The 12,212-nt window shown below is 36.8% G+C and overlaps 1 protein-coding gene across 1 annotated transcript; it reads left to right on the top strand.

Annotated features, from left to right (window-relative positions):
• The first annotated feature begins 3,136 nt into the window (after window positions 1-3,136).
• LOC115977578 (putative exosome complex component rrp40) lies at window positions 3,137-10,489 on the top strand. Its single transcript, XM_031099510.1, has 10 exons — window positions 3,137-3,361; window positions 3,454-3,528; window positions 3,826-3,912; window positions 6,683-6,739; window positions 7,439-7,531; window positions 8,603-8,675; window positions 8,829-8,904; window positions 9,126-9,216; window positions 9,832-9,955; window positions 10,070-10,489. Exons 1-10 carry the CDS (start codon window positions 3,311-3,313, stop codon window positions 10,072-10,074), a joined length of 732 nt encoding a protein of 243 aa, XP_030955370.1. The 5' UTR covers window positions 3,137-3,310; the 3' UTR covers window positions 10,075-10,489.
• The last annotated feature ends 1,723 nt before the right edge of the window (window positions 10,490-12,212 follow it).

Genomic DNA, 12,212 nt, shown 5'->3' with positions numbered 1-12,212 from the left:
TTTTCTTTAGTAGTAATACAACAAGGGTGCAAAGGGACTGGATAAAAAATGCTTTGGGAGTGCAGGAAGTAGAGAAATTTGAATCCTATCTGGGCTTGCCCACGTTGATATCAAGCCTTCTCTTTCCTTAAAGAGAGGGTTTGGAAGAAGATCCAGGGGTGAAAGGGAAAGTTGCTATCTAAGGCAGGGAAGGAAGTTCTAATCAAAGCTGTGGCCCAATCAATTCCTACATACACGATGGGAGTGTTTCAACTCCCAGTGAAACTTTGTAATGAATTAAATATGATTTGCGCTAGGTTTTGGTGGGGTCAATGTGGGGATGATAAGAAGATACATTAGAAGAGTTGGGAGTCCCTTGTCCAGCCAAAGAAGGGGGGAGGTATGGGTTTCAGAGACATTCGAAGCTTCAATCTTGCTATGTTGGCAAAACAAGGGTGGAGAATGTCGACCGATCACAATTCTCTTCTCTACCGTTGCTTTAAAGCCAAATACTTTCCCCGATGCACCTTTTTAGAGGTGGTTGATCACCCAAATAGCTCATATGTTTGGAAGAGCTTACTAGCTGCTCAGCCTATCTTGAGGAAAGGGTGTTGCTAGCATGTAGGTATGGGTTCTTCCATTCGGGTGTTATATGACAAGTGGTTGCCTGGCCATCCAACTAACAAAATTCTGGTCCCATCGTATGAAGTAGAGAAAGATTGGCATGTGTCAGAGCTAATTGACTGGGCTACTTTCCAATGGAACCGTGCCTTCATTAACATGGCGTTTAGCAGGTATGATGCAGAGGCTATTTATCGAATCCCCCTGAGTAGGCAATGTGTTCCAGACATGCTGTTCTGGCTGTATAATAAAAATGGGAGGTACTCGGTGAGATCTGGCTATCATACAGCAAGGTGCCTGTTGAATGAGTCAAGGCAGGAGGATGAAGGGTCTAATCTGAGGCCTAGCAACGAAGTTTGGGCAAGAGTCTGGAAGTTTCACATCCCAAATAAGATAAAAGTCTTTATGTGGCAAGCTTGTCATAATATTTTACCAACGCTTGAAAGGCTAAGATAGCGAAGGATTATTGAGAATGTGCTGTGCCCCATATGCATGCAAGCCCTTGAAACAATAATTCACGCACTGTGGAAGTGTGGAGCGGCCCAAGACGTGTGGGCTGGATGTTCACACCGTGTGCTGCAGAAAGGGCTGACTATCCAAGACTCTGTGATTCAGTTAGTTGAGAAGCTAATGCATAAGCTGCCCGAGGATGCACTGGAATTTTTTCTGGTGCAAAGCTGGCTACTCTGGCATCGGCGCAACCGGGTAGTGCATGGTGGTTTTCTGCAAGAACCGGGTACATTGAATGAGCGTGCCCGCAGCCTCCTGGTAGAGTACAAGGATGCACAGACTCAACTTGCGATCCCTGTCCCTACTCGCCCATCACAGTCATGGCTGCCACCTGATGGTACAATGTATAAGCTGAACTTTGATGCGGCGGTCTTCACAGATACATCAACTTCAGGTGTTGGTGTGAGGATTAGGAATGCTGGCGGTTAGGTGATGGCAGCGATGTCGTCGAAGGGTCACGCAGTCATGGACAGTGAAGAGGAAGAGGCAGAGATCTTGGCATGTCCACGAGCTTTGGAGTTTGCGATAGATGCTGGGTTTTCAGACTTAATCGTGGAAGGTGATAATTCAAATGTTATAAGGGCTATTGTTTCATCTCAGGCAGATTGGTCTCGCTTGGGGAACCTCTATGATGATATTCACTGCTTGGCTAGAAGGTTGCGACTTGTGGAATTTCGGGCCATTAGACGTGCTGCTAATGGGGTAGCCCATTCTTTAGCTCGGTTTGCTAGACATCTTAGTGAGGAAATTGTTTGGTTGGAGGAGGATCCTCCTCCGGCGTTAGAAGCTTTGTATTTGGACTCGATTTCTTTTTCTAATTGAATGAAGTTGGTTTTGCTTTCAAAAAAAAAAAAAAAGTTGCTATCAAGAAATAGGCTGTGACAATTTTGTAAATAATGCCTCCGCCGAACTTTTTTATTCCCCATTTTCCTCCTTATTATGGAGTGTTTAGCAACATGTGTGCAAAGAGTGTGATTTGTGTAAACACTTTAGGTGATTTAATGGTACAACACCCAATTAATTAATTTTTCAAAAAAAATTTTAACATACACTTCAAAAGGAATGATTAACAAATTTGTTATCCAAATTTTTGTAACTCAATTAGTTAGTATCTTCTGACTCTAATATGTCCATAATACCCAAGGTTCAAATCCTCTCTCTTTCCGTTGTAACTATTGAATTTGTTAAAAAAAACAAATTCATTACACTCCAAATCTAAATTATCCCTTGTTTTTAGAACAAAAGGGAACACTTTCTTTACCTTGATTTATTTGAATGATATACTTATAGCCAGCAAGTATTCTCAAGCAATTAACTCACTTAAAAGACATCCTAGAGTACCAATTATATGCTCTTGAAATACTTTCTAACAGTGGTTATCTTAGGTGCAAACAAGTGAAATTCACCATGGAACAAAATCTCACACTTACCAAATAAGATGGTGAACTAACACTGCCATATTTGACTCTCGTCAGGCCATATTTGAGCTTCTCAATCCGTAAACTAAGCAAATTCATGAACCAACTTAAGCTCTTTACTATTAAAAGTTTCACTAATGCAAATTGGACCGAATGCCCTAGTACCAAGATCCATGACAAGGTATTGTGTATAAGTGTATTCCTTGGTAACTCTCTTATCTCTTGGAATTCTGAGAATAGATCAGTAGTTGAAACTGAATATAAGATTACTTGAGTTTAATCCTTCAAGATTTACTCATTTCACATCCACAAGCTGTCTTGCGCTTCTGTGACAACTTAATTGCACTTTACATTGAAATCAATTGCCACTTAGCAGGTGTAAATGTGTAATTGGTACCCTTCAAATTACTAATATCCTAGCTAAAAGCTCTTAGATTCCATCAATTTTTATGTTCCACGCTTGAGGGGGACTGTTACAAATTGAGGAGAGCAAATGTGGATTAAAGCTCCTGCAATGTCTAAATCAAATGTTATACGACAAGTCGTTTTGCCACACAGCTCACCACTGCCCAAGTAGTTTTAGGCTTTTTAGCTTTCTGTTGTTTCGGTCCTCACACACGACTTGCCGTGTTCAAACTTCAAACTTCAAACCTCAAAGAACAAAAATTCCCTGCACCCTTCTTTCTTCTATATGCTCTCACACCCACAACGCCAATTTCTGATCACTGATTCTCAAACAAAAACAGCACAGACGCGGCGGCTTTTCTCTAAAAAGGTGTACAATGGAAAACAAACCCACCAGCTCACCAACGAGCTTTGTGGACCAGTCAGTCGTAAGTACATCTTCTCTTTCTCTCTATAACCTTCTCACCAGTTAAAAACAGTGACCCAATTAACCAATTTTATTCTTTGGTGGGTGCTTTAGGTACCAGGCGACGTCGTTCTCGATCTCTCAAACATGACTAACCAAACCTTAAAACTCGGTGGTGGTCTCCGACAGGTCTGTTCTTTGCCTAAGGTTTTTATTTTTCACTTGAATGGGATAGAGAAGTCAAATGGGTAAACTTAATTATTTTTTATTCTTTTCTATAAAATTTTGTGCACAAAGGTCCTACTTTTGCGGGGTTTTGGGAGAGGTGATTGGTAGGCAGCCTGATTCCTGGACTCGAACCCGTGACCTTTTTGTTTTTATTCTTCTTGTATGAGTGGAAAAAATCAGCTTATAGTAAAAATTGTATGTTTATTCCACTTTCATTGATTAGAGGTTGATTGGCATTCATCTTGGGTAAATTTTCAGGATTGTGATGCTATTTCTGTCATGAAGGCTGGAAAGCTCAGGTTCTCAAATCCAAACAAATATTGGGTCGAAAGCTCCCAGAAAAGGGTGAGTATTGTATTAAATTGTATGCTGAGTGTCAACAAAATAAATCAATCTTTACAAGCTTTGATTTTTACATGTCCTAGTGTATTGTTACCTTATTATGATTCTTAATGTTATTCAAGCTCTTCTTTTTTTTTTTTTCTTTTTTTTAAGTAATTCAATAACCAGATACCTTACCTATTGTGTATTTTTCATTCCGATGCTACGTGGAATTGCAATGTTTTCTAGTAGGCATTTGTCTAGGATGCACAGACATTGAAAAATTATAACATGATACGGCAAATAGGACATTGTTACAATACAGATACGACACAAGTATGGCATCCCAAATTAATGTCCGTGCATCCAAGGCACTAATGTTAAACCTGCAAATGATGGCAATAATCTATTTTAGGTGGCAATGCCTTCGGATAGAGTAGAGTGGTAGAAAAGAATATATGTGACAAACCTTGACTAATTTGTTGAGGATTCATAACTAACCCTGAAAAATTGAGACTATGGCATTTGGTGGGGCGTAGGTTGTGAAGAAATTTAACAGAGAAATCTAACTGTGTTTAGCAAGATTGATGAACAACAAGCAAGTACAAAGAGTATTGCTGAGAATTGTAGAGAAAGTTAAGAGAGAAAAAGAGAGAGAGATGAAAGAGTGAAAAATGTATTAAACCTTGCTTAATTTACCATCACTGTGTAACTTGATCTTAAACACCCACTTGCAGCCTACCAAATTTACATTAGGAGGAGGTGGAACCAGGAACCAAGTTTCCTGTTTTTGAAGAGCCTGGAATTCAGCATCCATAGCTTCACACCACTTTGGATATGTAGAAGCAATCTTGTAAGTGGGAGGTTCTGTGTAAGAGTAATCCATAACAGCTTTGTAGCATAGTTTGGGTTTTGTAATTCCACTCTTGGATCTAGTTTGCATAGGATGGGTATTTTGGATGGTGCTCGTGGTTGAGGAAATAGGAAAAAGGTCAGTGGTGCTGGTAGGTTCTGCGGTAGGTTCTGCTGAAGCTGGGACTGAAGGAACTAGGATGGCAGAATTGGGAACTGCAGCAGTAGGTATAGTTGAACTGTCTTGTGGAGATGAATTGGTAGGGATTCAGTGAAAGGTGGAAAGGAGGTGAGATCAGGTTGGGGAGAGGTAGTGGAAGAGGTGTAAGGTCCTAAAAGAGAATTCTGATTAGTGGAGTGAAGATAAAGGAGATTAGACAGCCACAAGGGATTAGACACTGAGGATGGTATTGAAGAAGGGGATGCAGATAAAGATGGAGAAGTGGTGGAAAAAGGGAATTTGGACTCATTAAAGACCATGTGCCTAGAGGTGTAAAGATGTTTAGTAACAAGATCAAGACAAAGATAGCCCTTAGAGAGTGTGGAATATCCTAGAAAAAGACATTCTTTAGATCTAGGTTCTAGCTTATGGGAGGTATAGGAGATTGGGATAACAGGCACAACCAAAGACTTTGAGCTGTGAGAAATCAGGTTGGGAATTATATAACTTTTGCCAAGGGGAATGAAAATTTAAGACAGAAGTGGGAAGTAAATTGATCAAGGTGACTGCTGTTTGAACAGCATAAGACCAATAGGCAGTTGAAATGGAAGCTTGAGACGGCAATGTGATTATGGCCTCAACAAGATGTCTGTGCTTCCTTTCAACCAAGCCGTTTTGCTGAGGAGTGTATGGGCAAGAAATCTGATGTATGATATCATTTTGGGACAGATAAGACTTGAAAATGTTAGATGTGTATTCCCCACCTCCATCAGACCTCAAGGTCTTTATTTTGACAGAAAACTGATTTTCTACCTGGTTTTTGAAATGAACAAACTTATCAAAGACCTCAGATTTACTCTGAAGCAAATAAATCCAAGTAAATTTAGTGAAGTGATCAATGAAAAGAATATAATATTTGAATCCATTCACAGAAGTAATAGGAACTGTAGACGAAGAAGCCATAGCTGAGCTAGATGCTGCCATGGTTGAATTGCTTGCAGAGACCAAAGGCTCTGATACCATGAAGAAATTTAACAGAGAAATCTAACTGTGTTTAGCAAGATTGATGAACAACAAGCAAGTACAAAGAGTATTGCTGAGAATTGTAGAGAAAGTTAAGAGAGAGAAAGAGAGAGAGATGAAAGAGTGAAAAATGTATTAAACCTTGCTTATTTTACATTCAGAAGTATGATGCTGTATTTATACTAAACAATATCACTAACTGAATAAAAACTGTAACCCTGGATTTACGGATTGGATCCGTATAATGTGGAGGGAGTTAGGCTCAGCTCTCTAACTGATTTACACGCCTAGATAACTGATATTTAAACATCCAATAAGACACTGTTTGAGCAAGACCATTGGCTCAGTTGTTTGCATTAATGAAATAGTGCGTTTGATGATTCTTTTTTTAATGAAACGGTGCGCTTCAGTTTATCAGCTTTGGTCTTCAAACTTACTGATGTGGTGCATTTTGCATCATCTTCAACAGGTTGGGACTAATTTTGAAGTGTTTTAGGTTATGCGGTCACTGGTGATTATTCCAGCCCTGTATTGAAAATGGATAGTTTTCCTTTTTATGTTGTATACTTCAGTGGTGCTTTGATTCTGTCAATTAGATTGGGTGACAATGATCTCTAAATTGTTTGCTATAGTTCCTTCACATACTTATCAAAAATAAAATAAAAAATTTGTGGCAGTCCTTTACATGCCTTTCAATTTGTTTCTATTTTTCTTATTTTTCCTCTTCTTTTAATGTTGTGAATTTGTTACTTTGTACAGTATGTGCCTCATGCAGGAGATTCTGTTCTTGGAATTGTGGTGGACTCTAAAGCAGATGTAAGAAATTTTACTTGATTACATTATTGAATTTGGTATTATTAACCTCCATTGCTAGTAGAAACTTCTTCTTATTTTAGCTTTGTTGTTTTTTAAAATTTTGGCAGCCATTTTGTCACTTAATTGTTATGATCCATGTACCCTAGTTTATTTATGAATTTCATGAAATTATAGCTGTTGTTCTAATCTCTGTAGAGATTGAATTCCCTCTCTGAGGACTTAAAAAAGTTACTTGTAGTGTCTGTTTTACCTACGAATCTATGTATGTTTTTAAAAAAATAAAAATTGTGTGTGTGTGCGCGCGCGCTGCAAGCCTGCAAGTTAGACATCCCAACCTTGATGATGATATATATTGCTGTGTTTTTAGAAAGGGGGTACCAATGTTGACGTGGAGATTTGAATGGATCTGAATTTTAGAATGAATATATATATATATATATATATATATAGACACAACAACAACAACGCCTTAGTCCCTAAAATTTGTGGTCGGGTATGGATCCTATTAGCTAGGGTTGGCCACAATTTGGAAGTATGCTTCCAAGTGAATACTCTCTCTTTATGTAAATTATTGGTTTTTTGCATTGAATTTCTTTATGATACCTTTCTTGGACTTAAAAAGTACCTGTTGTCAAAAAGTTTTGTGTTTTTATGAACTTTAGAATAACTTTATATGATCTTTTTGTCCATCATTTGCAGAACTTTCTTGTGGACATAAAAGGACCTGGATTGGCATTTTTGCCTGTGCTTGCATTTGAAGGAGGAACTAGAAGAAACATACCAAGGTTTGAGGTGTGTACAAGTTTAAGGTCATGCTTATATGTTAATTGCAAAGACAAGGTTGTTCATTCTTTAGTTTAACCATGGATACATCATGTACCCATGCATCATTGTATGCATATTTCCTGGGAAGTCAATTTGTTGTGTTTTCCTACATCTTATATTATTTTTCTTTAGGTTGTAACACATAGGGAGAGAAGGCTGAGAGGTGTTCTAAATTCAAAGTTGCTTCCTCGAGGTCTTTCTGTTGGAAAATAAGAGAAAGAAAATCAATATTTCTCACTCATACCACTGAAGGCAACCTGAACAGTGGTCTTGATTTTGCTGCCAATGAGCTCTAGCTCAAATGGTACTTCCTCTCCCCATAAGGATGGGAAGGGAGGTTGAGGTTGTGAGTTAAAGATTCACTGGGTGTATATGTTACTTACCAATCCAAGGAAAAAAGAGTAGTTGATCTTCATTTTGCTGCCAGTGGCTTGCCTGCAATATATGGATGATGTCATGGATATTGTTGAACTAGTTAAAAGCACAAACATCTTCAACTCTGTGGAGATCTTTTAGAAATAGTTTTACACATCTCCTGACTATTGGTAACATGGTTCAACTTCTTGTGGTGTTGCCCTTTTGACTTCAGAGAATCCTTTTTCCAACAGATAAGATCGTTGAAGCTGTAAACTAGATATGACTTCTACATTCATATACTTGCTAGATGCATTTCTTTCCACACTATTCTGGTTCCTTCTAAAAAGAAGTTAATCTTCTTAATTTTGAAATTAAAGGAAAAAGCTACACTTTTCTTTCTGGATTGTATTTGGCAATGAGTTAATAGCATGAACAGTCTCTTTCCTTGTTTGACTGCTCTAAGAGCTTGCTTTACACCATAGTCAGTTCTTTGTTATGGATTAAAAGATATACTCTTTAAAAAAATTAAGAAAGGTGATTGTAGTATTGAAAACATTGACAGTCTCTACTCTAATATTTCTGTCTCTTGATTTATGCAAAGTGGAAAATGATGATTGACTTATATCAATTATTTGTTTGCTTCTGCAATATTTTTCTTCTTGTTAATGTGTTGTGCTGCAGATAGGTACTTTGCTCTATGTTCGGCTCGTGAAGGCAAACCCTGGCATGAATCCTGAGTTGTCATGCACTGATGGTTGGTTTCTATTTATTTATTTATTTTGTCTGATGTTACCCCATATATATATATGTCATGCTTCTGACTTTTATTAGTTTCCAAGTTTACTTGTTGATTTGATTTTTTGGGTCATCTCTTGACCTTTTCATTACCTTGTTTTGCATTTGTCAGCCAGTGGGAAAGCAGCAGAATTTGGCCAGCTTAAAGATGGCTACATGTTTGAATCTTCAACTGGTCTGTCAAGAATGTGAGAATTTTGCTTCCCCTCTAATTCATATTTGATGTTTGACAGACCTTTTTAAAATCTAGACATGAGCCTGAACTCATGGTAACTATATATCATTTTCGCCCCCCTCCTATTGATGGTTAGACATAACTTATGCACCCCACTATATAGCATAGTTATAAAGCTTGAGATTTCCTCTATGCTATAATGATACATTGATTCATCTCTTGTCTTGTCTCTAGGCTCCTGAGCTCACCAACATGTCCAGTTCTCGATGCTTTGGGGAAGAAGCTTTCCTTTGAGACAGCAGTTGGCTTAAATGGCCGTGTTTGGGTATACATCCTTTTCTTGAGGCCCTCCTATTTGTAATTGGGTTAGACATTCACCTGTTTCCAATTTTTTTAGTCCATGAGATTATGACCTTCTCTTGATATGGGCCTGAGGCCCCTTTAGACTACACAAACACTGTTTGGAAAACTTACATTTTAAACCTTATAGGTTATGGGTGTAACAAATTAAACCCCGAGGTTTGAAATGGTGATAAATTAAAGCCTCACCCTATATTAAAACCCCGAACAAAATGTCGTTACACTTAAATGGGTTAAGGTTTAATTTGTTACACCCCTAAAATATAATGTTTAAAATGTAATTTTTCTGAACTGTTTTATTTTGCAACCTTGTTGCCTGAAAATTAATAATCTTTATTAAAGACACTTCCTAATATTATTCTTATAATATAGTTTGTACCTAGTGCATAAAACCCTCACTTTTGTGGCGTTTGAGAGAGGTAATTGGTGGACAGTCTTACCTCCAATTATTGTGGGGAGTCACTTTCAATGTGAAGCACTTGGGGGTAAAGTTCGAACCACAGAAATCGGACACCACGGATGGTGCCACTGTCACTGAGCTATCTTGATACAATTCTTATAATATCTTATTGAATTGCAGGTCAATGCCTCCTCTCCTTCTACAGTCATAGTTGTTGCTAATGCAATTATGAACTCTGAATCTTTGAGTGGGGTGCAGCAGAGAATTATGGTGGAGAAATTGATTCAGAATTTAAAGTTATCAAGTCAGTCCTATGCATTTATGATTTTTTAACCAATATATTTATTGGCTGCTGGTTCTGGAGTAATTTTCTCTTAATTATGAATATGAAACAAACTTCTTTACTGTTTCTTTGCAGCGTGATAATGGAAGAAGTGAAAGCTATATACTTTATAGCTGTCACATTTTCCCATTGTGTTTTACATGGGAGGAGCATGGTCACATGGTGTTACAAAAACAACAAATTCTTCTATCAAGCATCAAAGACGACAAGCTTCTACTAAAGATGATCCTCACGTTATCAAATCATATGTGCTGGCCTTTTTCTGCCCATTCTGCCTTGTCACAGAATCCTATCATGAAATTAGTTTGCCAATAACATTGTAGTTATTATTTTTTATTCTCTTTAGAACTTGGAAGCTATATTAACATTTTCTGTTTTCTGTGTTATCTGTAGAAATGGGGAGGAGTTAACATTGTAGTAATTGTTAACTTAAAGCAAGATTTATTATAAGTGTTAAAAAAAAATCCTTCAAAACAAGTTGAAATAGTTCATTAAGTTGGCCGCATTTTTTCAATGTTTTTTTTTTGTTGGAATTTGGATTAAGTTCTACCTATACTTTATTTATTTAATTTCTTAATAATTTGATTGTTACAGCCATGGAAGAGTGGGGTTTTGAATCTTAGTTTTCCTAATAAAGGACAGTAGTGATGCCATTGAGCTGCAAGGTTGCCTATATTAACACAAATTTTTTCCAAAAACATTCTTCATAAATGATGAATTACAAGTATTGATTTTCATATAAGCTCACAATGAGTTACTAACTTACCACCTCAGTGTTTTGATCCATTACTTTATTCTCATACAAAGAAAATGTAACTCAATTGCTCATAGTCTGACTAAATATATTATTAACATTTTAAACTTTTTAGTGTGGACACCACAATTTTATTACATACTTTAGGCTAATTTAGCCGTTTTAGTTAAAGTTTTCAGTTTTCACCCTAAAATAAAAAATAAAATAAAAAAGGTTGGTGTCGGTGCTGGTTTGTTTCTTTGTTTTTTTTGTTGATTTTTTTGGGGGGTGAGGTTGGGTGGGTGTATTTATAACTTGTCAGAAAATGACAGCAAATAGAACCTTAAAGTCTAACCCATTGGCCGTTCAATGACCCTAATTACTTACTTGTTTGACCATTATTATGGCACAATAATTAGTAACAGGAAGAAACTAACAAAAGAATTGAGAGAGAGGCATGCCCATAGTGTGTAAACCAATTGATTAACGGGGATCACAATCAATGGTAAACAACTAACATTAAGAATACTTCAAAAACTCATCTTCTTGACTCTAGTCGCCCTCGTGTCTTTGTTTTCTCTCCCTATGAAATACAATGAATTGAACCTTGAAATTCATGACCACTCAATCATACTTTCTCTATCCTTTCTTTTCTTGGGAGTAGCTCCTTTGTGTGTGTCTATTCTCTATACATATTACATACTAATTTATATGAATCCCATATAAGTATTCTAGATAGGGTATGTTAACACTTAACAGGTTCATATATATTTAGCAAAAAAAAAAGAGTTCGTATATAAACCATTTTAGAAAAATTTTGATATAATTTTTATAAAAAATATAAAAAGCCGTAAAAAAATTAATTACGTTTTTTTCATAAAAAGTTTCTAAAAATATATCTTAAACCGATGCATTTAGAGCATCTGTTAACTTTTTCCTTCTAATTAAGTTGTCATTTCAAGAGGACAAAATTCAAACTAATCACCTCCCCTTGGTGAGGCACCATCTCTAATATTAGTTACTAATCAAATCTATAAGACTAAAGTCATCCTAAAATGGTTTTAAAAAGACGTCAACTTCATTATCAATGTCATGTCAATGACACAAAATTTTGTCATGTCAATTGAGCAACATAGGTGCCACACTAAGCTATACATTCAAAACTCAAGTTTTCACCTTTAGTTTGAGGGGGTATTAAATACATTATGCTTCAAGTAACTCAAACCAATTGTATTAAATATCTTAAACTAATGCCTTTAGAGTATCTGTTAACTTTTTCCTTCTAATTAAGTTGTCATTTCAAGAGGAAAAAATTCGAACTAATCACCTCCCCTTGGTGAGGCACCATCTCTAATATTAGTTACTAATCAAATCTATAAGACTAAAGTCATCCTAAAATGGTTTTAAAAAGACGTCAACTTCATCATCAATGTCATGTCAATGACAAAAAATTTTGTCATGTCAATTGAGCAACATAGTTGCCAC

Source organism: Quercus lobata, chromosome 2 (assembly GCF_001633185.2).
Source record: "Quercus lobata isolate SW786 chromosome 2, ValleyOak3.0 Primary Assembly, whole genome shotgun sequence".
Classification (NCBI taxonomy): Eukaryota; Viridiplantae; Streptophyta; class Magnoliopsida; order Fagales; family Fagaceae; genus Quercus; species Quercus lobata.
The sequence above is the reverse complement of the archived record's forward strand: the minus strand, read 5'-3'. Positions and strand labels throughout refer to the sequence as shown.